This window comes from Coenobita brevimanus, chromosome 57 (genome assembly GCF_032717465.1).
Source record: "Coenobita brevimanus isolate Jiangsu-jjx chromosome 57, ASM3271746v2, whole genome shotgun sequence".
Classification (NCBI taxonomy): Eukaryota; Metazoa; Arthropoda; class Malacostraca; order Decapoda; family Coenobitidae; genus Coenobita; species Coenobita brevimanus.
In genome coordinates, this window is record NC_137010.1 from 53,337,487 (window position 1) to 53,364,464 (window position 26,978).

At 44.1% G+C, this 26,978-nt stretch overlaps 1 protein-coding gene across 1 annotated transcript; it reads right to left on the reverse strand.

Moving 5' to 3' along the window:
• Positions 1 to 7,635: 7,635 nt before the first annotated feature.
• LOC145402008 (uncharacterized) lies at positions 7,636 to 8,841 on the reverse strand. The gene has a single exon (XM_080274108.1). It carries the CDS (start codon positions 8,839 to 8,841, stop codon positions 7,636 to 7,638), a length of 1,206 nt encoding a protein of 401 aa, XP_080130234.1.
• Between the last annotated feature and the right edge of the window lie 18,137 nt (positions 8,842 to 26,978).

The following is a 26,978-nucleotide window of genomic DNA, read 5'->3' on the forward strand; positions in this document are numbered from 1 at the left end:
CTTCTTGTTTGTTTTTTTAGTTAGTTGTTTTCCGGGGAGGGGCACTAACCCTCCGCCAACCCTTTTAGTCGCCTTTTACGACAAGCAGGGATACTGGGGGAGTATTCTTGAAAACCCCCCTACCCCCTACCCCCAGTGGAAAATGTGAGTACGTTTAAGTACTTGGGTAGTGTGATGAGTAAGGATGGAGGTTTGGAGGGTGAAGTGCTTGAAAGGGTACAGCAGGGAAGAAAGTTTGCTGGTTCTTTGAAAGCAGTGATAAGAAACAGGGAAGTGAGCATGGAAGTGAAAAAGTTACTACATGACAGTATTGTGATACCAACTTTAACGTACGGAAGTGAAGCTTGGACGTTGTTGGAAGGACACAAGTCAAGAGTGAGAGCAGTGGAAATGAGTTATTTAAGAGGAGCCTGTGGAGTCACATGGAGAGATAGGCTGACGAATGAGGATATAAAGGAGCGTTGTGGTGTGGATGTGGATGTGATAGGGAGCGTTATGAGGAACACACTGAGGTGGTTTGGCCATGTGGAGAGGATGAAGGGTGAAAGACTGACGAAGAGAGTGTATGTGAGTGAGGTGGAGGGGGGAAGAGGGAGGGGGAGGCCGAGGATGAGATGGAGGGATGGGGTGGAGAGGTATATGAGAGAGGGGGGTGTGAGTTGGGAGCAGGGCAGTGAAATGGCGGGGGACAGGGCGACTTGGAGGCGATTTGTTTGTGGCCACCCCAAACGGGATTGAGGCGTCTGGCAATAGATAGATAGAGATAGTATCTCAGTATCTCTTTGTATATAAGAGATTTTTCGCACCTTGAGTAAAATCGTTTTGGGTATCAATATAATTAAAGGTACATCATATGGATTAAAGACACGAACCCCTTCGCTATGACAACGTCACTTTTTATGCACATTATCTTCAGACGATTTTCTTCAGCTCAGGATAAATTTTGGGAACTAGGGGGAGTAGATACAGCCTTCACTGACCCTGAGCTGAATAAAATCGTCTGGAGATGCAAGAATGTAAAATTTCACTTGATTCAAGGTAATAAGGCGAAATGTATAGCTAAATTTATTGATGACTATAGTTAACTGCTGTGGAGAGAACAAAGAACAAGAGACTGACTAGGAGAGTATGTAAGTAAAGAGGAGGAGGAGGAGGAGAAGACCGACCATCATGTGCAGGGACGAGATGGAAATTATAATTATGAGTATGGGTGGGGTGAGGAGGAGAGAGGGCAGAGTGGCAGCGATTGATTGATTGATTGAATAAAATTAAAATCTGGCGGCGCAACTGCCAAGGTCATATGCCGCCGGACAACAAGGTAAAAGATGCAGCAAATAAAAAGTGCATTTCAAAATAAAGTAAATACCCGTTAGTAGAAATAATACGCTGAAAAGACTGGCAGCGAAGGACAGGTTGTCATGGAGGCTATTTGTTTATGACAAGTCCCTCTCCTGGATAAAGGTGTGTGTGTGTGTGTGTGTGTGTGTGTGTGTGTGTGTGTGTGTGAGAGAGAGAGAGAGAGAGAGAGAGAGTTTTGTTTATCGTAAATGTCTTCACTGTGATTAGTGTTTCTCATATTTTATTCTTTATACTATGGGCTGATTTTTTTTTTCTTTCGTAAAGCGCTGCCATACTAAAGCGTCAACCCATTCACTTAGGTGGATTAATTTAGTTCATCCCTGCTTCCTCCAGGCAATTTATTTATGTTAATGGAGATTTCTTGTAGCGAAGAGGTGATGAAAGCTGTATGTAACCTCAGTTGCTCCAAAAGTCTGTCCTAAAGAAGAATAAAATTGTTTGGGGATAGAGAGACGATTTTTGCCACACCATCATTAGCAAAATTCCTTCCGACAGTCCCCTGCCAGCATCGTGTCCCGCAGGGGCGTACCCAGGAATATTTTTTTTTTTGGGGGGGGGCATGAAAATGAAAATTGTGGCTAGAAAAAAAAAATCTAATGCAAGTCACTTTTATTTACTTCTGTGCATTTGAAATACACAGATTTTTTAAAGCGACTATTAGTGTATTAGTATATGATTTTTTAAAGCGACTATTAGTGTACTAGTATATGATTTTTTAAAGCGACTATTAGTGTACTAGTATATGATTTTTTAAAGCGACTATTAGTGTATTAGTATATGATCTTTTAAAGCGACTATTAGTGTACTAGTATATGATCTTTTAAAGCGACTATTAGTGTACTAGTATATGATTTTTTAAAGCTACTATTAGTGTATTAGTATATGATTTTTTAAAGCGACTATTAGTGTATTTCGTTACTTACAAGGAAGTAAGTTTCGGGGGGGGGGAGGCCATGACCCCCTTGGCCCCCCCCTTGGGTGCGCCCCTGGTGTCCCGCCTTCGATATTTCTCATTCCTCCCCAAACGTCAGAGAGTATCCTCCCTTTTAACACTCTTGTTGCATGGTTCACATCGTTGCTAGTACATACAAAATATTCATGTGTCTTGCTCCAAAAGACACGAGATCGAACCCCGGCTGGTGCAGGGAACAGTTTAATTATCTGAATGCCATTAAAAAAAAAAAAAAAAAAAGTATCGATATTTTCACAAGACCTACCGACATATCATAGAACATCCCCCCATAAAATCCATCACATCAGTCCTAAATGAGTCAGTTTTAGCGCAGACTCAATGGACGGTGGGTATTAAGGTGCTGAAGCAATAACATGTGAAAGTGTGTGGCGCGTAGGACAGCTGGGCCTCAGGGAGCAGGCTGACAATTCTATGCCTAGAGTACGACAAATTAAAAAGAAAAATAATCGCCACAGCCAGCAGGGAAATGTCTGTGAACTTTTGCTCGTCATAGTCGTAACTTGGTCTCCGCCCAAAAAAAAAAAAAAAAAAAAAAAAAAAAATACTCGAAAACATTTACGATCGAGTCCCTGTCGCAACTGTGATTTTTCTTTCTTCAGGAGAAACTGGAGACGGGAAGTTTATATATATATACATATATATATATATATATATATATATATATATATATATATATATATATTTTTTTTTTTTTTTTTTTTTATGCAAAACAGATAACAGCTATGACATTTTTCCTCTCGTAACGTGGGATAGTGTTTGACGGAAGAACACGAGGACAGGGGAAAAGTCTAATTCTGTTGACCATATTGTAGGAACTGGGATACGACAGAAAGCCCATCGTGAACATCTTTTCAGAATCTCACCCAAGGACTGTACTTTAAATGATACGTGAGGCCTCCTGGCACCTCGTCTTTAGCAATTAATTCTCTTCATTATACCTCACTACTGTAAGTTATTGATGTAAACAGCGTACTTATCAGGGCTATATAAAACTATGTACTTATTAACACTCTATAAACAGTATACAGGAGAGTGTCAAGGCGCAATATGCACATCAATCGCTGAAGAAAATGTGATACGTCCTATACATCTCGGTAATTTATATTCTTGTATATTTTTGATGCAAACTATGTCGACATTAAAACTCCATAAATAACATGAAAGAAAATATCAAAGTGTAATAAAAGTAAATAAATCGCTAAGGGAAAGGTGTTGGATTGATAAAAGGTAATGGAAAAAATAAATCGCTAAGGAAAGAGTGTTAGTATTATACAATCTCATATGAAAAATAAATGGCTAAGGAAAATGTATTATAATGAATGATAAAGTTTAATGGGAAAGATAACTCGCTAATGAAAAGGTGCTAAAACGATGGTGTAATATGAAAAATAATACGCCAAGGAAAAGATGTTAGAAATAAAAAAGAAAGTGTAAGAGGAAAATAAATCGCAAAGGAAAAGGTGTTTGAATGATAAAATGTAATAGAAAAATACATCGCTAAGGAAAACATGTTAGCATGATGAAGAGTGATATGAAAAATAAGTCGCTAAGGAAAGAACGTTAGAATGCTAAAGTGTACTGGGAAAACTAAACCACTAAGGAAAGGTGCCAGGATGACGAAGTGTAATGGGAAAATAAATCGCTCTGGAAAAGGTGTTAGAATGATAAAGTATAAGGGAAAAATGAATCACTAAGGCAAATATGTTACGATGCCTGCAATGGCTCTCAGAATTCGTCCAAAGTACCTGAATGATCCTGAGTTGCTCCTGAGGTCCTGCTCCACCTTGGGGTTGGCCAGCACCTCTCGCAGCGGTCGAGTCATACTTCACTACCGAAGGACCTGCACGAGGAAGACGTGGTAAGTCGTCCACTTACGCTTGGCCTGAATCTGCCATCGCTTTATCTAGAATGCTGAGTTTTAACATGAGATTAATATGATGCCAGTCTCGAAGAAATGCTATTGATGGAATGTATAGCTGCAGTATTGTCCTATTGTGCCATTAGGGACGTGTAACTCGCAACAAAAGAACGAAAATCTCAATCAGCTTATCACACTAGGCTTTTGACTCACTTTCATCTGCATGTAATCGCCTGGCGTTGTCTGGAATAGGGTACTGGAGTTGTCCTGATCGTGAGAGGGATAATTTGCGGATGCAACACTTTCTGGCCGACTAACCTACCACATCTTAGCCCAACTTAACCTTCCCACGAGCCTAACCCAACCTACCACAACAAGCCTGACCTAATCTGCAATATACTCGTGAACTGAATTTAACACCCTAGTCTAACATAATCCAACCTAACAATCTAATCTAACCCAGCCTACTACAACCAAACATAACTTAATCTGCAGCACAACCTGAATCTAACAACTAATCTAGCAAATCAACCTAACCCAATTTACCACAACCAAGCCTAACCTGATCCGCAACCTAAACCAAACATTCAAATCTGACATAAACCAACCTGACCTAGCCTACCAGAGTCTAACCTAATCTAACTGAACCCAGTCTATCATATCCTAACCTAATCTAGCCGGCCTACCACAGCATAACCTAATCTGACCTAACAAAGTCCATCCCGCCTCCTTCCCTGCCTGTGGTACTTGGTGCCCTCTAACTCGCTGCTGCACTTGACTTATATTCACCTGACTCTGAACACAGGTTGCAGGTGGCAGTGTTGAACTCCTCCCCCTCCCTCCTTTCTCTCTGGTTACTTGTGGGTTAGCGTGCATGATTTAAAGACAGTATTGGAACTCCCCTCCAACCTCTCTCTCTCTCTCTTTCTCTCTCTCTCTCTCTCTCTGGTTACTTGTGTGTTAGCGTGCATGCTTTAAAGCCCCTGTCACACATACGCGACTCAAGGCCCGACCGCGGCGCAACTCAAGGTCGTAACGGCATTTGTCATCGGTCATCCCTTGATTCTCCGACAAAGCCCGGACTCTGGAGGGCGGTTGTGAGCCTCTTGGAAGACTCCTCGAGCCTCACGACTTGCCAAAAGTCGGGTCACAGTTGCATCGTAGTCGGGAGTGTCGTATGTCGATTGTGAAGCAGTCAGCTCAATTTCAATTAGATACGTCGTGATACGGTTGCTGCATGTCGTGATGTTATCACTGACAAAAAATCCGTTATGAATGCATGTACCTCATCAACTGACTAGACACAGGAGAGGTCCATGGTGATGAACTGGGTGTCATTGGTGGTCTAGGTGTGATGCCCCGCCCCACACTGGGTGCCATTGATGGTTCATGTGTGATGCCCCATCCCACGCTGGATGTCATTGGTGGTCTAGATGTGATACCTCGCCCCATGGGTCGGTCGTGGGGGGACGTGGGGGTGTTGTGGGAGGGTTGGGGTGCATTCTCCAAACGCATCACGCAGTCGTCTTGTGTTCATGGGCGGTCGTATCACGGTCGTGGCTGACAAAAATTTGTTAAATTTCAAATTTGAAGACTCGTAGTTCCGTCGCCTCGCGGTCGCCTTGTGATCATGTTGCGTTCTTGAGGACGTCACGACAGGTCGTGCAGCAGTCCTGACGCAGTTGTTAAGCAGTCATGAGCAGAGCAGATTCGGGGCCGGTCAGGAGGCATGGGAGCCAACTAGGACACGACCTTGAGTCTCACCGCGGTCGCCCTTTGAGTCGCGTATGTGTGACAGGGGCTTAAAGGCAGTACTGGAACACACACACACACACACTCTCTCTCTCTCTCTCTCTCTCTCTATCTATCTATCTATCTATCTATCTATCTCTCTTTTAACATGGTTTATTGCAGAGTTACATTTGGTTTTGTCAAGGACTTAAGAGTTACTTTCGAAATCTAAGCTAAAGCAACTAGGCTTGAATCTAGTGCTATCTATTGCTAAATGGTAGTAGAAAATTTACATATTGACATACATATTGATTATAATTAATGTTGTCGACACTAGTGCTACCTATAGCTAATAATTATTGTAGTCTCTTGCCGACACCACCCATCTGTTGACCTCTCGCTTGCAGTCTTGTAGGGAGTCGCTGTGGGCGATGTCAGTGTTGCGCACTAGCGTGTTCCACAGGCGGCCATATCGGGGTAGGAAGGAGCAGAAGTGGTGTTCCGTCCTGGAGTAGGGGACTTCCACTTGTTGCTATCTGAATGGGGCTGCTCCTGTAGAGTGTGTGGCCGGTGGGGGCAAAGGGAGTTGCTGGGTCACTAGGTGGCGGGTATGTAGGATGTGAGCCTTGTGCATCACACACAGACCTGCCACATCCCTGCGCTCCTGGAGGGGTTGGAAGGGGACAGGCTGGTGTGGGGCTGCTTTGAGTCGCACTAGTTGTTGAGCTCTGGCCTGTACATGGTCAAGGGTGGCCAGGTAAGAGGGAGGGCATGAAGACCAGGCAAGTGGAGAATACTCCATGACAGAGTGAACTTGTGCCTTGTAAAACACCTCTGCTCCCTTGGCGTCCACCACGTGAGATATTCGGCAGACACAGTTCAGTCTCCAGGCTGCATTCTTGGCCACTTTCCTGGCATGGCTGGTGAACGAGAGGCTCGCATCATACTCTACTCCGAGGATGTTGATGGAGTCCTGCAGGGGAAGCTTTCTTCCCTCTAGCTGTACATCCGGTGGGGGCAAGTCAGCTAGGTCCTGCCTGTGGGAAATAAGCATGAGCTGTGTCTTGTCAGGGGCCAGGGTGACTTACCATCGCTTGCTCCAAGACACAATGTTCTCTAGTGCTTGGTTGATGCGGTAGACTGTGTCCTGCCACTCACTTCTGTCACAGGAGAATGACAGAGTGCAGTCATCCACATATGCTTTAGCCTCTGGGATGAGTTGGAGGATGTCACTGAAGTATATGTTCCAGAGGAGAGGCCCAAGTATACTGCCTTGGGGAACACTAACCATCATGGGGAACTGGTTGGATGTGTGGCCGTTTACTACCGTTCTGAGGGTCCTACAACTGAGGTAATCCTGGATGAGGTTCAGGAGGGGACCATGCACACCCAGGCTCCCTAGTTTGGCAATGATACCCTGGTGCCACACTCTGTCAAAGGCTCCAGCTATGTCTAGAGCCACAACGAAGGTGTCCAATCCTCTGTCGGGAGAGTGATTCCAAGCAGCAGACTGAAGGAGGAGGAGGTCCGCACCCGACTTCCCCTTCCTGAAGCCAGACTGCTTGGTGTTAAGGAGATAGTGGGAATCTAAGAAGCTGATTTTGCTGGCCATGAGTGACTCCATTAACTTTCCAATGATGGAGAGAAGGGATATTGGTCTTTAGTTCTTTGGGTCACTTTTGCTATTTTTCTTGTGTACTGCCACCACCCTAGCTTATTTCCACTGCATTGGCCACTTACATGAGGAGAGGCAATTGTTGAAGATGATGGTGAGGGGTTGGGCCAGCTGTCCAGCACATCTCTTGAGGACGTGGGGACTGATGTTGTCAGGCCCAAGTGCCTTCTTGGGATCCAGCTGGAGCAGCTGTTTCTTGACCTCCTCAGTGGTGATGGTAAAACTCTCCAGTGAGGCATTGGTGAGAGGAGGAATCTTAGGGGGAGGCAGTGTGCGATCCAGTACACACATTTTGGAGGAGAAGTGAGCAGTTAATAGTTGGATCTTGTCGGTGGCATGGGTGGCTATGCTTCCATCAGGCCTGGTGAGCGACGGGATGGTGTTATCAGCAACCAGGCCCTGATGCTGTTGAACCCCACTCCACCACTCTTTGATGCTTACATTCCGACCACTGAGTTTATTTTTTACAGCTTCTCTCCAGCGTTGTATGGCTTGTTTTTGGACCCGTCTCATGTTCTTGCAGGCTTCTTTGTGGGCATTTTTGTTTTGCTTTGAAGGGTGAGACTTGTACCTCATCCAGGCCCTGCTCTTGGCATCAGCAACAGTCCGACACTGAAAGCCAAACCATGGCAGATCCCGAGGTTTGGTTTTGTACTCTTGGCTGAGTATGAATTTCCTCTGTAGGGATAGTAGGACGTTGTTGAAGACATCTACTTGTGAGTCGACGTCACTATGGAGTAATAACGTCCACTCCATTGAGTCCAGCTCCCCTACGAGGCTGTCCCAGTCTCCCCGAGCCCACAGCCAGTTGGTGCGGGGCGCAGGCACATCCCGCTCAACTGAGGTCCTGATAGTGGTGAGGATCGCTGGGTGGTCTGATGATCCCACCATTCCCAAGGGGCCACAGGTGATCACTTTCTCTGGAAGGTCAGAGATGACTGGGTCCAGGGATGAGCTTGAGATGTGGGTGGGAAAAGTGACATGAATGGTGAGTCCATAATCTGTTAATTGCTCCTGAAATGGTCTTGCCACAAGGTGTTGGTTCAGGTCACCAACAATAATAAGGTGTTTGCAGGAGTGCTGGAGGAGCAGTGAGTCTAAGTTGGCATGAATGAACTGGATGGGGGCACATCCCTGCCACTGAGGTCGGTAGCAAACGCAGAGTAAGAATGTGTCATTGTTGTTTGTCCACAGCTTGAAGAATGACATCTCCAGGTGCACCTCCATGTCGACATCTAGGGCCATCACAGCAAGGCCATCTCGGAAGCAGACAGTGATGCCCCCAAAGGTGCCGTGGGCACGATCCCTTCGATGCCATGCTGAGTATCTCTCTCTCTCTCTCTCAACTTCTAAAACACTGGCCTTTCTCTTTCTCTCTCTCTCTCTGATACATAAAACCCACAAACTTAACCACCGTCAATGTGATTCAGTTAGTTATAAATGTTACACTTCGCATTAAATAACGCCACAGTAATGGGCTAAGTCTACTAATACCAAGTCAGTTCACTTTCCCTCAGGGCGCAGGGAGACGTGGCTTGTGTGTGACGTCAGTCGGCTTAAGTAACAGATAATGTATGAGAGGGCAGACTCAAATTAAACATTTATAATAAGGGAAAACGAAGAAGGGGAAGAAGTGTGGACTCGTTTAACCATAAAACATAGCAGTTGGTTCCCTCACACCCCTACGCCTTCCCTCACCCATTTCAGTCCCTTGCCTCAGTTCGGACTGAAAATGTGTCATGATCTGGAGAGTGCAGCATACATCCACTCATCACCACAGTCAGGCGTCAACTGAATTTGGGTTTCGTGCCAGTTGACGTCACTCCGATTCTCTGCCCCCTGCGCCAGCTTGGACACGTTTTAGATGGGAGTGATCCGACTTGGTATTGGTAGACTTAGGTAATGGGTTTGTAAGTGGCCTAATAGTTTTATCAATGATTCGTGGAAGAGAGAAAGAATATATATATATATATATATATATATATATATATATATATATATATATATATATATATATATATATATATATATATCTCGTCTGTCATCTCATCAGCCGTTTGTGTGTCCACTGCAGGACCGGCCTATCCCCGACAGAAGCGGGGACGATATATATATACACACACTCTACCAAGTGTATATATATATATATATATATATATATATATATATATATATATATATATATATATATATATATATATATATATATTCTCTGTCTTCTTTCTTTCTCCGCTGCTTCAGTTGTTGAGAACAGAGATATGAACACAAACTTAACTTTCTTCCTTCCATTCCTTCTCTTTTCCACGAATCATCGATAAAAATATTAAGCCACTTTCTATATATATATATATATATATATATATATATATATATATATATATATATATATTATATATATATATAACTGTAACTTGCAATACTTTGGTGATAGAAACTCCGTGTACAAACAGCTAGATAAGGAGTTTATTACAAGCTCACAGTAAAATAGTCTACCCTTCTCGGCTGCCCGATATCAACTGATGCAATAACGCCGTCTTCAGGCGTGGGAAAGCATGCTGACCTAGCAAATTTAGTGGGGGCATGTATGCATTGGGGGGGGACATATATACATCGGGGGTAGACATATTGTGGAGGGGGTACACTACTCCCCCGGGTAGCTGAGATGGTGTCTCCTGACACCAGGAGTTAAATGGTGGGTGACTATAGTAGTAAGGCAGGACCGGGGAGGTTCGTACAAGGGATAAATATGATACAGGGGCAGTAGGGGAGACATGGCCATGTGGAGGGGAGGGAATTAGAAGGATATATACATATAAGATATACAAGGAATAATAGGGACAAACCCAGTAAGGGTCGAAGGTATATATAAACATAATGGGAATTACACAATAATAGTTTGATACATGATAAACAAGGAGTAGATATGAGAGTTCTAGTGTTGGTCTTCCTTCATTTTTTTTTTTTTTTTTGTGGATTTTCTGTAGGATACACTGTCACTGAGTAATGCATGAAAGAAATACCATCATTTTCTAGTAGGCAGAGTGCTGTTCACAGTTTGGTTAATTGGCAGATGGCATTGGTAGTCACAGAATGTGAGGGCACTAAGTACGGGGAGTTTCTACGTCGCGTGTAGGGCGTACTATGCCAGTAGCGACTCTGATTTCCTGGAGTCGATGGTCCATTTTTCTGACACAACAATGCACTGCACAGATGATGAGTAGAAAACCTATGAAAGCGATAACCACAGGGGGAAACACAACTGTTGAATGAACCCATGAACGGCTGAAGGCCAGAGAAAATTGATCCATAATGAAATCACTGTCATTAAGGAAGGTGAGCATGCGCAAGGGAGGGGAGGTGATGGTAATGTTGGCAGAAGGTAGGGTTGAAGGCATGTCGATTGGTGGAAAGATGTCATAGGAGTGTTTACGAACAGCTTGGTGATAGCGAGTGGCGAAAGTGATAACGGACTCTGATTTGACGGTACAATAGTCAGGTGCTTTGTAGAGACCACTAGTGGGGACGGAGCGAACGGAAGAACCAGGACACATGATTGTGACAGAGATGGGAACAGCAAGAAGAAGTACTGGACATGGTTGAGGTGAGCATGGTGGACCGGGAGGTCAGGAGCTGCGACAAAAGAACAGGCCGAGTAGATGGAATGGTTGCAAACTAAAGCAGACTCACAGGGTGTAGCATTGCTAGGGAAGATAGCGAAAAGGTGGGCAGCACAGAGACGAGAGGTCGGAGTAAGGGAGGAACATTGCTGGAAGTCTGTGGAAGAAAGGAAGGCAATGGAAAGATGATCATGGGAGAGGAGGAAATATTCTGAAGGAACAGATACCTGTAACAAGGAGTTGTTGAGGCGGAATGGGAAGGGAATGATGTGGAAAAGGTTAAAGGTTTAAGCAGAACGGAGAGGAATATGGACGACGACATATGTAGTGAGAAGAGTGGCTTCAAGAACAGGATAATAATATTCAAGGGAGGAGTAAGGGAGGACTGGGGAGAGACCGAAGGTGGAGTGAGCCCATTCCAGGACAGAACGGAGAGCTGAGACAGGTACTAAGTCGGCAGTGACACGTCCATTGATAGCATCGACCAGGATACGAACCAAGGTAGAGACTTGAGACAGGAGAGAGTCAACGGCCAGTTGGAGATTATCCATGTTGAGTTTGAGGTAGAAGAACTGGGAGATAACGTTGAGATCTGAAAGGTGGCGTTGTAAGATATCGGTGAAATGGTGTAGAGTGGACGTGACGTCATTGAGTTGGGTTTCAGTGAATCTGTGACTTATGTATGGCAATTGCCAGGAGAGTGGGAGGAAAAGGTTATAGAGATACTCATTCGGGTTGTGTGTCCCCATGAGGGCCGTGAGATGGTTCCTGATTCCGTGGAGCTGGTGCGCGTAGGCAGGTAGGGCAATGGCTACGTCGGCCAGGGGCGCAAGATCGTAGCGCAAAGAGGCGATGTCGTCGATAAGCATTACCTCGCCTCCCGAGCCGACCAAGGCCCCGGGACGTACTCCACCATCGTCCTGACCTGACCCAGACCCCAGGAGGGTCAGCACTGCCAGCAGGGAGATCGCTAACATCGTACCTAGAAAATCAGGGTAGAGTTAATGGGGGAGGTCGTGAAGAGGTTGATGGGCAGAGCGCAGTTTGGACCGATATTGATTGATTGATGAATGAGCAGGTGGAGGTGGAGAGGAAGGAGACTGAGGGATAGGTGGAGACAAGGTAGACTGAGGGATGGGAGGAGGGGAAGAGGGGGCAGGAGGTTGTGTAAGTGACTCTTCCAACACGAGGCCACGGGGTGCTCGCTTTAAGTTATCGACGTGGACCCATCTGGTGTCCCTAGTGGACAGGTCTTGGAGGTGAAATTTGTTGCCTTGTTGAGTGAGGACGCGGTAGGGCCCTGTAAATTTGTCATCCAACTTAGAGGAACGCATATGGGAATGAGCGAAGACAAGATCGCCTACATTGATAGTGATAGGAGAGGCGGACTTATGTTGGCGCTGCAGCATGTCCTCCTGAGAGGAAGCCAAACTGGATTGGACATACTGGTGGTTTGTCTGGAAGTTGGCCAATTTTAGTTTAACATAATCATCCATGTTGTAGATGGGTTCTGGCTTTGAGGATAAGAGAGAGTATGGGAGGTCTTTGTCAAAGCCAAAGAGGACAAAGAAGGGAGATTCAGCAATGGATGCATTGATGGAACTATTGATGGAATATGCCACTTGGGGAATCCAGTCATCCCAGGACGAACTATGGGAGTCGAGATGTCTGAGGCACTCTAAGATTTTACGGTTGTGGCGTTCTACAAGGCCATTGGAAGCCGGATGGTTAGGCACGACATTGCACTTACTGATATAAAAGTGGCGACAGATCTCATAGAGAAGGCTATTGTTGAATTCTGTACCGTTGTCAGTAAGAATGGTATGAGGGGTACTGAATGGGCAAATTACGTGATCTACAAAGGCACGTGCAACGCTCTTCGCGGTCTTGTCGGAGAGGGGTACGAGGACACAGTAGCGGGAGAAGTGGTCGACCGCTACGAACAAGTACTCAGCGCCAGATTCTGTGAGAGGTAGTTTTAAGAGATCGATTGAGACAGTTTCCCATGGTCGTGATGGGATTGGGTATTGTAAGAGAGGTGCTGGTAAGCTGGTTGATCCTTTGTGGCGGTGGCAGGAGAGGCAAGAGTCACAGTGGGCATTGATATCGTGGCGCATGGTTGGCCAATAGTATTTGAGACGTGCTTGGCGCAAGCATCGGTCTTTACCTGGATGGGAAGCTTGAGGAGTATTATGAACAATATGAAGAACCTTAGGTATCAGGGCAGTGGGGACAACAAGTTGGCGTACTTCGCGATTGGGCATATCTTTGCCTGTTAGCAGTGTTTTCCTGTACAAGAGATCATCATCTAGCATGAACTCATCTAGTGATACTGGCAGAGTAGGTAAGGTCGAGGCATCGCCAGATTCTAGGAAATAAATGACTTTGGACCACATGGGGTCTTGGCGTTGAAAGTTTCGAACAACTTCTGATGTTAGTGTAGTGTTTTCAGTTACTTCAGGCTGCAGTGATGTTATAGCTGCTGCTATGTGACGTGAGAGTGCGTCTGCGACTACATTCAACTTGCCTGGTACATATTGAAAAGTGGGATTAAAGTCCTTGATGATGACAGACCATCTAGCTAACCTACCTGTTAGGTTGAGATTCTTGAACAAATCACATAGTGGAAGATGGTCTGTTCGGATATGCACTGGATAACCATAGACTATATCTCTGAAATGTTTCAAGGACCAGATTACCGCTAGCACTTCGAGATCTGTGACACTGTAGTTACGTTCAGCGGTTGTAAGGGAGCGACTAGCATACGCTATTACGCGCTTCCTTGATGCTTCATCGAGTTGCATCAAAACGGCACCAAGTCCAGTGCCTGAGGCGTCTGTGCAGAGAGGGAAAGGTGTGGTATAATCAGGGAATGCTAGAATAGGGGCATTTACAAGAGCTGTCTTTAGCTTTTGGAAAGCCTGGGACTGGTCGTTAGTCCAAACAAAGGGCACATTCTGCTTGAGTAAGTGGGTCAGAGGAGCGGCGATCTGCGCGTAATTCCTGATATAGCGACGATAATAGCCACTGAGGCCCAGGAAACTTCGTACAGCGTCGGTAGTGGTAGGTTCAGGGAAGTTAATGATCGCCGTAGTTTTATCCTCATTAGTATGAATGCCTTGTGCATCTACGACATGGCCTAGGAATTTGATTTTCTTTCGCAGGAAGTCACATTTACTGAGATTGATTTTCAGGCCTGCGAGCTGGAGGCGTTCAAAGACTTGCTGGAGTTTGGTAAAATGATCAGGGATGGATTTACTCACAACAATGATATCATCTAGGTAAGCAAAAAGAGTGTGTCCCATCATACCGCTGAAGACTGAATGGATAAGTCGCATGAACACGGAGGGAGCATTTCTCAGACCAAAAGGGAGTCTCTTAAACTGAAAATGTCCAGAAGGGGTGCTAAAGGCTGTAACTGGGCGAGAGGACTCTTCCATTTCGACCTGCCAGTACCCGCTGAGGAGGTCTAAAGATGAAAAGACTACGTTATTTTCACCAAGGGATTCTAGCAAATCAGTGAGGACAGGTAACGGGAAACGGTCTGGAACGGTGACAGAATTGACCTTACGATAGTCGACTACTGGTCTAAAGTTGCCGTCCTTCTTTGGTACTAAGAAAAGTGGGCTATTCCATGGACTGACGGAGGGTTCAATAATGTCCTGGTCTAACATGTTCTGTACCATTTGATCTGTTTGCTTTCTCTGGCTGTGAGGCGATCGATACGCTGGTATGTAAATCGGCTGAGTTCCTGGGAGTAGTTCAATCGTATGTTTGACAAGGTCTGTTCTACCCATGGGTTCACTGGGTAAGGCAACCACGTTTCTGTACGAGGTCAGAAGGTCGAGGAGTTGAGGCGTATGTTCTGGGAAAGCTGTGCAAGTGAGATGTGAGAGCATATTGGGTGAATGCGTCGGCGCAGATCCCGTAGAGTTAATAGTACATACAGCGATTGGCGTATCATCAGTCTGAATAGTAGGAACTGAGGAATCCTGGCACACCTTTACGGCCACTGGGGATACTAGGAAGTCTCCAATCTGTACACCACTTTTAAGTTTTAGTGGAGCATTTGTGACATTGAGCAAGTACAGGTAGCATAAACTGTCCTCTAAGACTGTACACCACACTGACTCATAAGTCAAGCCATTCACACAACACGTCTCAGGTAGGGTTAGTACATCCACTCCTTCTTTCGCACCGGCAACACAAACAGAGACTTTGGTGAACTCATGCGGTAACAAAATTGTGCACGTATTCGTTACTGCACGTTTCGTCTCTGCGTGTTGGAGAAGATCATGCAGACTATGCGAGGTAGGTAACTGAGACATGTCTGAGTCAGCGATAGTGTTGTCGGGAGAGGATGTAAGAGCCATGTTCGAGGGCTGAGATGATGTATCAGGAGACATTGAGGAATTTATGTCCTTGCTCGCAGTCAGTAAAGGAATGATCTCTGTATTCTCAGATGATGATAGTGGTGGTTTGGGCTGGGTTGGACTTTTTGGTAGTGACAGGGACAGAAGTAATTGAAGGACTGATTTGATCGTAAGAACAGGACGGGGACATTCCATAGTGTAAACCGGGAATCCAGAAATGTCGATACTACCACAAGCAGGTAATAATGCAATGGAATGTTGTGCCATGGTGGAGAAACCAATAAGGGCATCTGCGGGATACTGCAAGTCATTAGTGACATGAAATTTAATGAGGATAGGGGGCAAAGCTCTGTGGAGTTTGACTTCAAGGGTGACTCTTCCCTTAACCTTAAACTCTGAGCCGTTAACACCACATAGGCGAATGTCTGGTGATTCTAGGAAACTGACGTGGTTGTGATGGCGATGAATAATTTGTAAGGAATTTTTGGAGATGAGATTTACTATAGATCCTGTGTCCAAGAAGAATGACGTTGGTATGTCATGACTGCTTCCGAGAATGACTAAACCCGAGGATGTTATGGGACCTACATGGCGGATGGGGAGTTGGGTTTCTGGTTCTACGTGATATTGGTCTGATGCGGGCGCGGCGCTTCCCCCGACTGTGGGCGGTTGAGGTAACGACATTCCTCAGTGGTGTGAGTCGTGCTTGATTTGTGGTATTTGCAGTGTGGACGACGTGAGCGGGAAGGCGTACGCTGTCTGGTTTGGGAGTGAGGACGTCTGTATGTACGGTCGCAACTGGATGCTCGATGTCCAGGATGACCACAGTACCAGCAAAGAATCGAAGATTGTCTGTTCCGTCGGGCGCTAAATTGATCACGACCTGCGGTAGGAGAGCGATGTGTGGCAGGTCTGCCGCGTGTGGTGGGATGGGAGCGAGATTGGTCTGGGGGTAGTGGAGGTGTGACAGACTGAGGAGGCCAAGGGTTAGGTGGTGCCCTGACGCATGAAGTTCGAACCTGTTCTTTCATGAATGGCTTTAGTGACCTGAATAATTTTATCTCCTGGATTGAAACCGATTTCCAAGGCTAGCTCTCGCTGTTTGGGAGTAAGCCAGTGAAGGAATCTGAGGTAACCAATTAAGTCAGCAAAGTTGGTGAGTGAAAGCATTGGAACGCCATTCTTGTCTTCTAACCATTTCGTGCCTACCAGTAATTGGAGCATCTCGCTACTAGTTGCTTTCATAGCGGCGGCAGCTTCGCGGAGCTTGGCATATTGCGCAGGGACGCGCAAGTCCTCATCTAGTTGGTTTAGGAGATTAATGAATCCCATGAGAGACGCGGTATTTGAATGCTGGCAACAAAGGCTGATGAGTTCCGTACGAAAATCAGCAAAGGTACGAATGCTATCGAAATGTCCTGCACGGATCGCGGATCTGATGTCTGATTTACCGTGATGCAAGCAACCGAGAAGGTAAGCTACTTTGAGCGATTCCTCGGTAATTTGTCTATTATTTATTTCAGTTTCGACTTCTCTGAGGAAATCATAGACAGACCAAGTTGGGTCCCTGCCGGTAAATTTGGGACGATTGGCATCGTCGAGATAGATAGACTGTGGAGGGTTGGCCATGGCTGGAAGTGTAGAAGTGGCAGCAGGAGAGGTGTGGGAGAGAGAGAAGGGAGTGGCAGTTAAGGGCGAGGAAGACGGGGTATGAAGGGAGGCAGAAGAGGGAACGACAGGGGAAGGAGTAGAGGAAGAAGAAGGGAGTGTAGAGGCAGGAGTAGAGGAGGAGGTATCTGGATTTACGAGGGTAGGACGGGTAGTAAGTGATTCTGCGGGAAGTGAAACGGGAGTCTCAGGGACAGGGCGGTGGTACTCTTTGCCACTTCGTAAATGAGTGATTGTGTTAGAGTCGGCAGACGGGGTATGAGCAGGTGATGTTTCCGGGTTGAGAGGGCTGGTGGTAAGCGGGTGACGTGGAAAGTATGACATTTAATGCGGCAATGGAAGATGAAAGGATGAAGATGGATACGTAGGTGGAAATGTATAAATAACAATGAGAGAATGGAATACACTAGGTGTGAAAACGAATGAAGGTGCGGGCATGGATGGTTTAAATAAAATGCGAAGGATGAGATGGAATAATAAATAACGTAGGTGAAGATGAAAACGGGGTAATGGAAATGAGATGGAATATTTACAATAACCAATCTGTAGAGAAAATCGAGGATAATCTCTAGAGAAAGGAAAGATATACTATAGTTACACAGTAGAAACGGGAGTGTCGAGATGTATGATGTGCAGGGTGGCTGGGCGTAGCTGGGCTGGGGCGGGGCGGGGCGACGGGGCGGGGCGGGGCGGGGCGACGGGGCGGGGCGGGGGTGGAGAGACAGCTGGGCGGAGAGGAGAAGAGACGCCGCGATGAATCACCGGCAGGGAGTGGCGGTCGTAGGAGGCTCCGTAATGCAGACCAGACGCGGGCAACGGCGGAGGCCGGTGGTGGGTGGTGAGGCAGATGTCGGCGCAAGGCAGGTGTAGAGCTGGTGAGTTGCAAATGCAGAGAATGGTGGTGGGCAGGCAGCGGGCAGACAGTGATAAGTGGCACCGTGGGGGCAGTAGCTATGATGAATCCAGAACAGGTGCTGGGAACAGGTGCAACAGGTGCGTAGGGCGGCGACGGCGACACATGCGGTCAGGAACAAGGCGTATGGGTGCGGTTGTTGGAGAGGTGAGCACTGGTGAGAAAAATGGTACACTCGAAAAGCACAGCCAAGGTATAGAGGCACGGAGGAGGGGCGAGGCTGGCAGATGCGAGGTGGCGTGTATCTTGTTGTATCACGAAAAATCCAAGGAGGCGGTCAGAATGTGATGGTTCGAAACACCGCTGCTACCAAATGTAACTTGCAATACTTTGGTGATAGAAACTCCGTGTACAAACAGCTAGATAAGGAGTTTATTACAAGCTCACAGTAAAATAGTCTACCCTTCTCGGCTGCCCGATATCAACTGATGCAATAACGCCGTCTTCAGGCGTGGGAAAGCATGCTGACCTAGCAAATTTAGTGGGGGCATGTATGCATTGGGGGGGAACATATATACATCGGGGGTAGACATATTGTGGAGGGGGTACATAACTATATCTATCTATTTATCTATCTATCTATCTATATATATATATATATATCTATATATATATAACTATATCTATATATATATATAATATATATATATATATATATATATATATTTATATATATATATATATACGGTCGATAGATAGATAGATAGATATTGATAAAGATATAGATATATATACTGTATATATATATATAGATAGATAGATATAGTTATATAGATATAGATATATATACTGTATATATATAGATAGATAGATATAGTTATATATAGATAGATAGATAGATAGGTAGATATAGTTATATATATATATATATATATATATATATATATATATATATATATATATATATATATATATATATATATATATACAGTATTTATATCTATCTATCTATATATATATATATACAGTATTTATATATATATATATATATATCTATATATATATATATATATATATATATATATATATATATATATATATATATATATATATAGATAGATAGATAGAGATAGATATATATGTATATATATTTATATATATATAGATAGATAGATAGATATAGTTATATATATAGATAGATAGATAGATAGATAGATATATTTATATATATATATATATATATATATATAACTATATCTATCTATCTATATATATACAGTATATATATCTATATCTATAACTTTATCTATCTATTTATCTATATATACAGTATATATATCTATATCTTTATCAATATCTATCTATCTATCTATCTATCTATCTCTATCTATCTATCTATCTATCGATATATATTGTTACATAGCCTATGATTTCATCATCCTTTGTGTAATTCTAACGTACAGTGTGCTGCATGTTTGATCACGAGCGTGTTCTACCTCACTCCCCCCCTCCTCCCTTATAGTAGAGTAAGTCGTTCTTTCTGTTGTTCAGAGCAGGAGTGTCAACTCTTTGTCCCCTCTGGCTTCATTTGCGCGTCCTTCTTACAAGTTGTATCAAGCTCTGCCGGCCCCTATATAATGAGCTCAGTCTCTGCATTATTGCCACTTAGATCTACTCCTCATTTTGTTCACATCTCTGTCCTCCCCTGTACAGTTGTTATTATTGTGAGTGCTCAGGAAGTCTCCAACCATCTAGCAGCTGTGTAATTTGAGTATGAGTGTTGTTGCATTTTTTCTTGTGCTGTGTAGCGTAAGGAGTTCATTTTTAGGCCTAGTAAGGTTTTTGTAATTCATGTGTTTTTATGTCAGTCATTATTAATAATATTTTGTATCTGTAATAATATATCTTGCATTCACTGAGTATTATCTAGTATTGTCATTTTATCAGGGCTGACTTAGATAAATTTACTCTTGCTAATTTCGTGTTAATAGAGGCTATTGCAGTTAACCATATATTTAACCTGTTTTTTGCCGTTACATTATCCTTGAGTCCTGAATGTTTAGTTGTTAGTTTGAGCATTAAACTTTAACTTGTAATTTTACCTAACTCTTTTGTTTTGAACCTGGAACTTTACGGGACAGTAGTGATTTTTAGTATTCTCACTTAAAGTGTACATTATCTTTCTCTGTTCCGTAACAATATATATATATATACACACACACACACACGTCTGCAAGCCGTCTTTTTTTTTTTTTTTTTTTTAAGAACGGTGGGGGAAAGAAAGTTGTAGGGAGGGGAAGAGAAAGTGGGAAAAAGGAAGGAAATAAGAGTGGAAAGATGGTGGGCTGACCACCGTGCTTTTTTTGTGAGCATGTGGAAAGATGGCGGGCTGACCACCGTGCTTTTTTGTTTGTGTGTGGAAAGATGGTGGGCTGACCACCGTGCTTTTTTGTGTGTGTGTGGAAAGATGGTGGGCTGACCACCGTGCTTTTTTTTGTGTGTGTGGAAAGATGGTGGGCTGACCACCGTGCTTTTTTTTTTTTTTTTGGAAAGATGGTGGGCTGACCACCGGGCTTTTTTTTTTTTTTTTGGAAAGATGGTGGGCTGACCACCGTGCTTTTTTTTTTTTTTTTGGAAAGATGGTGGGCTGACCACCGTGCTTTTTTTTGTGTGTGTGGAAAGATGGTGGGCTGACCACCGTGCTTTTTTTTGTGTGTGTGGAAAGATGGTGGGCTGACCACCGTGCTTTTTTTTTTGGGGGGGGGGGAAAGATGGTGGGCTGACGACCGTGCTTTTTTTTTTTTTTTTTGAAAGATGGTGGGCTGACCACCGTGCTTTTTTTTTTTTTTTGGAAAGATGGTGGGCTGACCACCGTGCTTTTTTTTTGTGTGTGGAAAGATGGTGGGCTGACCACCGTGCTTTTTTTGTGTAAAGATGGTGGGCTGACCACCGTGCTTTTTTTTTTTTTTTTTTTTAAGCTGTGGGTTTCGTTTTGGGGGGTCATTGTTAGACTGTCTGATATTGATTTATTTGTCAGTGTTAGTTGGTAGATGGGAGTAGTGTTTGGGTAAGCCACCTGTCAGTGTTTGTTGGTGTTTGGGTAAGTCACTTTACAGTGTTTGTTGGTAGATGCGAGTATTATGTGGGTAAGTCTTTTGTCAGTGTTTGTTGGTAAATGAGAGTAGTGTTTGGGTTAGTCACTTGTCAGTGTTTGTTGGTAGATGCCAGTAGTGTTTGGGTAAGTCAGAGTGTTTGTTAGTAGATGGGATTAGGGTCTGGGTAATTGTTAATGTTACCTAAGCTACGTGGAAACCAGCGATGGAATATGCGGTCCCGTTTAACGTGTTTTAGATAGGTGTGTGTGGCTTCCTTAGTTGTTTCAATTTTTTCCCAGAGTTTTTTAGCCTGTTTGTGTAGTCTTATGTTGAGTGGTTTTATTTTTGCGATTTCATGTATTTGTTCGGTGTTTAGAGTGTATGGGTAGTGTTGATTGGTAGCAAATCTAAGGGACTTGTTTTGTATCATCTGTAGTTTTTTAATTTGGGAGTAACTGAAGGTGCGTGTGGGGACGGAGGGGAGTAGTCTAGCATGGGGAGAACTATGGCTTTGACTTGGTGAGTTTTTATTTTCACATTCATATTGCTGAACCTAAGTAACCGGCTTGGAGCTCCTGTTGCTTTGTTTTTCCTGTCTTGGACACTTCCTAGGTAGCCTCTGTAGTTGAGTTTTAGACCTAGCATTTTGCCTTCGTTTTTGAAGTCGATTATTTCTTGTTAACTATCAGTGGTTCTTTCCTTGTGTTGGCCAACTGAATTACCGTGAATTTATTAATGTTAGTTTTGATTTTCCATTGTGTCTTGTTGTTGTTTGTTTTCTCTATTTCGTGTTCTGTGCGTGAATTCATGATGAGTCTGGATGGTCCTGGAGAGTTAATAATCTGTGTGACGTCATCAGCGTAGCTGATGTTAATACCATGGGTTGCCTGAGGGGTGTCGCTTGTGTATATGGTGAATAGTGTGGGGGATAGGACACTACCCTGGGGGACGCCACATCCTTGGGGGAAACTTTCTCTAGTAAAGTTTTTTATTTTGATTTCGGCACTTCGACCATCTAAGAAGTCGCATAATACTTTCTCCGTGATAGTGCCATACCTTGTCAAATGCCTTGGTAATGTCCCTGAGGACTAAGTGGCACTGTCCCTTGTTGGATTTGTTAATTGCAATGTGTTCTGTTGCAATTCCAATGGCTTGTATGGTACCCCTGGAGAAGCGGAATCCATATTGATGTTCATTATACAGGAAGTTAGTTTCTAGGAAAATTCTTAATCTTTTATTAATAATTCTTTCTAGTATTTTTCCAGGGACTTCAAGGAGGGATATAGGTCTATAATTTTCTACACGGTGAGGGTTACTGTTCTTTTTGGGTATTAATCTGATGGTGGCTTGATTACATTTGTCAGAGAAGTAGCCTGCAGAGATGGTTGTTAAAAACTTTTCTTAGAGCGTCCATTGCTGCGTTACGTAGGTTGGATAACATGGTTTTGTTAAATCCGCTATCTCCAGGGCATGTTTTTTTCATGTTTTCTTATTATTTCTGTAATTTCCCCTACAGGGATGGGTGTTGTGAATATCGATTGTGAGTCCAACCTGTCTGGATTTACTGTGTGGTAGGGAGTGAGTCTGTTATGGTTGTTTTGTAAGAATTCTCTGACTATATCTTCCTGTCTGGGATTGTTTATTTCGTCTTCATCTTCGTGTTGGACATTTGCTTCCCAGTGTCGTCTGTGAGCGCTTTCCTGTTCCGTGGGAGAATGCAGTCTGACGCCTCGCGGGTCAAGGACGTAGTGGACGTCAGGGGTTGAGGTGCCGGTTAAGTTTTTTTTCATTTTTCTTCAGAAAGTGGTGGGGTCATTGTATGAATTTGGCGTGTTGGATATAGTCTCAGACCAGTGTGTGTTGTGTTCACTAAGGAGTGATGTATGTAGCTGGGTTTGTAGAGATTTGTATAGTCTGTAAAAGACTGTAATGTGCACGTGTCCAGCCGTGTGTTTGTGAGTTGGCTTTGAAAGAGTTGTATCGTATGATGAGTACCTGTGTGTGTCTGCTGTGAGCTGGGTGGGTGATTGTTCTGTGTGTAGTTGTCGGTATCTTGTTACTGATTGCATTGTGTATTATTGTGTACCAATTATCGAGGGCCTGATCTATTTCCCCGTGTGTGCTTTCATCTGGGATGATGAAGTTATGAAGAGCTGTGGTTATTTCTTGTTTGAAATTATCCCAATTGGCTAGGGAGAAATTTGGTCTAGGTTGAGCAGGAATCGATATCGGCGTGGTGGTGATGGTGGCAATTGTGGGGGTGTGGTCACTGGTGGTGAGGGGTCCAGGAGAGAAGTGGATGTTATGATATGTATTCATGTTGCTGAGTGCTATGTCAGGTGTGGTGGAAGAGTTGTGTGAGTGATATGTAGGGACGTGTGGTCCTATAAATCTTAGTGTTGTGTCGTGGATAAGTTGTGCAGTTTGTCTGCCTACTATGTTTGTGTTTCTGTTACCTAGGAGATGATGTTTGGCATTTAGGTCTCCTATTAGGTTTGGTGGGAAATTTCTCCTAAATAGGTTGATGAAGTCTGGGGTTGGTAAATATGGTCGGCTTGGGGGGAGGTATGTTGTTGCTATTATTATTTTTCCTGTGTGTGTCTATATTTCAGCAGCTAACATGTCAGATAGAAAGTGGTCTAGGATTTTATATAGTATTTTGTTTTTGATGGCTATTGCTGCACCGTCCATGTGGCGGTTGAATATACTATATTTCTTTTGAGTGTGGTGTCGCCAGGTATGTTTAGTGAGTGTTGTGTGGGGATACCATGACTGTTTATTAAGATAATGTCCGGCTCTGTGTTACGGTATGTGTTTATCAGACCAAATTTCCTACCTTGCTAGTTGAGTACATTATGTTGTAGTATTTTCATTGTCTACTTCTTAGGGGCCTGGGATGTGTTGGTTGTGTGGCTTTATTGTGTTGGTCTGTTTCTTGTAGAAGGAATCTTTCCTCTGTAGCTGAAGCAGGTCTGATCATCGTTTGATAATTTTCATGTCTTTCACAGACATCTTTTATCTTGATGAGTGCTTTTTCTGTGGGTATTTTTTGTACTGTTTAGTTTTGCTAGTGCCTTCCTTTTTTTTATAGCTTTGGCTAGATCTTGTCTTTTGTAATGTTTGTTGGGGTTCCAGATAGGGGGGAAGTGTGCTACCTCGATTCCCTCTATCTTAGCAAACTGCATCTTTTCATCTTCAGTTTCTACTTCTTCTTCTTCCTCTGAAGAGGTGAAAGATTCGTCTGCATTGCTGTCCTCGTGGTCTGAGCTGTCATTGGAGGCCTGTGTGTGTGTGTGTGTGTGTGTGTGTGTGTGTGTGTGTGTGTGTGTGTGTGTGTGTGTGTGTGTGTGTGTGTGTTCTTTTAGTGTGTGTTAGCTTGGTCCTCATGGAGGGAGGAGCCGTGTATAGTGTATGTTGCACACCCGGTTGTGTCTTCTTGATCTGCCGCGGCAAGGGTGAGGGGGTTGTTCGTGTCAGCTGAGGAATGTCCTGTTGGAGGCAGGGTGGGGGGGATGTTCTCAGATGAGTCAGTGGGAACAACTGTTGTATTAGTGTGGAAGAAGTAGGTTTTTTTGCTGTGACAGGGAGCATTACCTGTATTATTTTATTACTAGGGGGAGTTTAAATACAGACATCCCATTTAGTTGGCAGCTCTGTTCGAGCATTTTGTTGAAGCTGCCAGTTGTCATCTCGTGCATATGGATATTCATTATGAGTACCAGATAATCACTGAAGGTCTCTTTAGGTGTTGTGTGTTTGTTTGTTGTGGTTGTGGGGGTTGGTTTGTTGGTTTGTGTAGTTGCCTGGCCAAAACTTGTTCCCAGGCGTACTGAGGCGGGGGGATGGGCTTGGGAGTTCATTGCCTCTTTTACTTTTTGCTTTCTGATGGGGCATTTCATTGCTGTGGAGCGGTGGTCACCTCCACTGTTGATGCATTTTTTTTTTATTTTGGATGTGCAGTTCCTCCAAGTGTGGTCTGTTGAAGAACACTCTGAGCATATTTTATACTCAGAGGGTGTGGGGCATTCGGCTATGGCATGTGAGTTTAATGCATAACATCTCATACATGCCATGACGTTGACGTGTTTCTCTCCTTCTATTTGGGTTTTACTAATGCATAGGTGGTACAATTTAATTCCTTCCAATGCTTTTTCCGCTATTTTCGAGTCTTCAAATTCTATCTTCATATTCTTCCTCTTTCCAAACTTTGTTACTTGTGTCACTCTAGCCCAAGTGTTTGTCCTCATGAGTTCTTGTGCAATTTCTGGTTCTGAGTGGCAATAGGTTATTTCATCTACTCGAAAGCAGATGATGCTCCTTTTTGCTTTCATCTCAGGTGGTAGTAGGGGAGTAAATCCATGGGCTTGGAGGGCCTGTTTGACTGTGCTTAATAGCAGCTTCTCCACGTCCTCATCTGAGGTCATGGAGGCAATAATGTGTTCCCTTGAGTCATTAAGGATTGTGATTTTAATTTCATGTGGAGCTACTGTCTCCAAGAATTTTAGCTTTGTTGGAGAGTCTTGTGGTGAGGCATGGCTAATTCTTAATTTACCCATTTTGATGCATATTATGTTGGCCCCTAATAGGCCACCTGAATGGTCCTCCTGCCTACGGTCTGGGGCTTTTTCCTATGCTCCCCCTCTCTAAAGGGGGTGCCTACTTGCAAGGCCAAAGGAGTACCCCAGATCCCTAACCCTACTAGAGAAAGCCCACCCTGATGAAAACTAAATCACCCCCGAATGGGTCCCCCTCGTGCATATAGCCTCGGGGTTCAGCGTCGTCTTCACCTGGGCATCTACTGGGCGGCTTTAACGGACCAAGTTAGTCTATCAGAGGGTATCTCGGTGGTGTGGCAGCAATAGTATTCCTCCAAAATCGGGAAGATAGAGCTAGCTGTTTATACGATGTAATGAATAGTGGGTGGAAGGTTCTGTGAAGGTCTATGGCGAGGGGTTGCCAGGTTTCAATGTCTCTGCAACAGCTGGGGGAGAGATGTTGCCAGACTGGACTGGATTTCCTTCCCGTTCTATATATTTTCAACGACTGAACTAACGAAGGCAGTGAGGAAAACGGAAGCAGGAAGGAGAGAGGGAAAAGACGATGGAGGGAAGGAAGGAAGGAGAGAAAGAAGTGAGGGATGGGAAAGGAGGAAGAAAATAAGTAAGAGAAGGAAACAAGTAATGAAAAGGATAATAATTATGCATTTACAGTGCAAGCCCTGGAATGTCTTTGCGCCATCCCTTAAGAAATACAGTCCACACACAGACCCTCCTTGTATCTGGGCAGTTAAATAATTTTCGACAGCTTTCAGGTTTATAAATGAATGTAGAGTGGTTGGAGAGGTCTTTTGTTGTCTGAAATGACGCGACTTTAAACCCAGGCTGGGACATGAAAATTTTTGATAAATTGAGTTTCGTTCAAAAAGACTTTACTGGTTTTCCACAGGATCCTTGGACATGTCATAAAAACATCCCCGCTAATATCAATACACACCATCTCAAAGAAAGCCATAAGTATGCAGTATGGACAGTCATGAGCAATATATCGTCGATAATTCTCTACCGGCTTTGATAATGGAAGGACTGACATGAACTTTCCATATACTGTATAACAGCAAAATAGAACACACAGCAAAAGCTATCAAAAGGAAAGATAATCTGAGGAGGGATGAGAAATATGGAAAACATGACGCAGTGCTGGCAGAGGACTGTTGGAGAATTTTTGCTCATGGCTGTATCGTGGGTATTAGTGCCAAAGTATTGGCATGTGCAGCTGT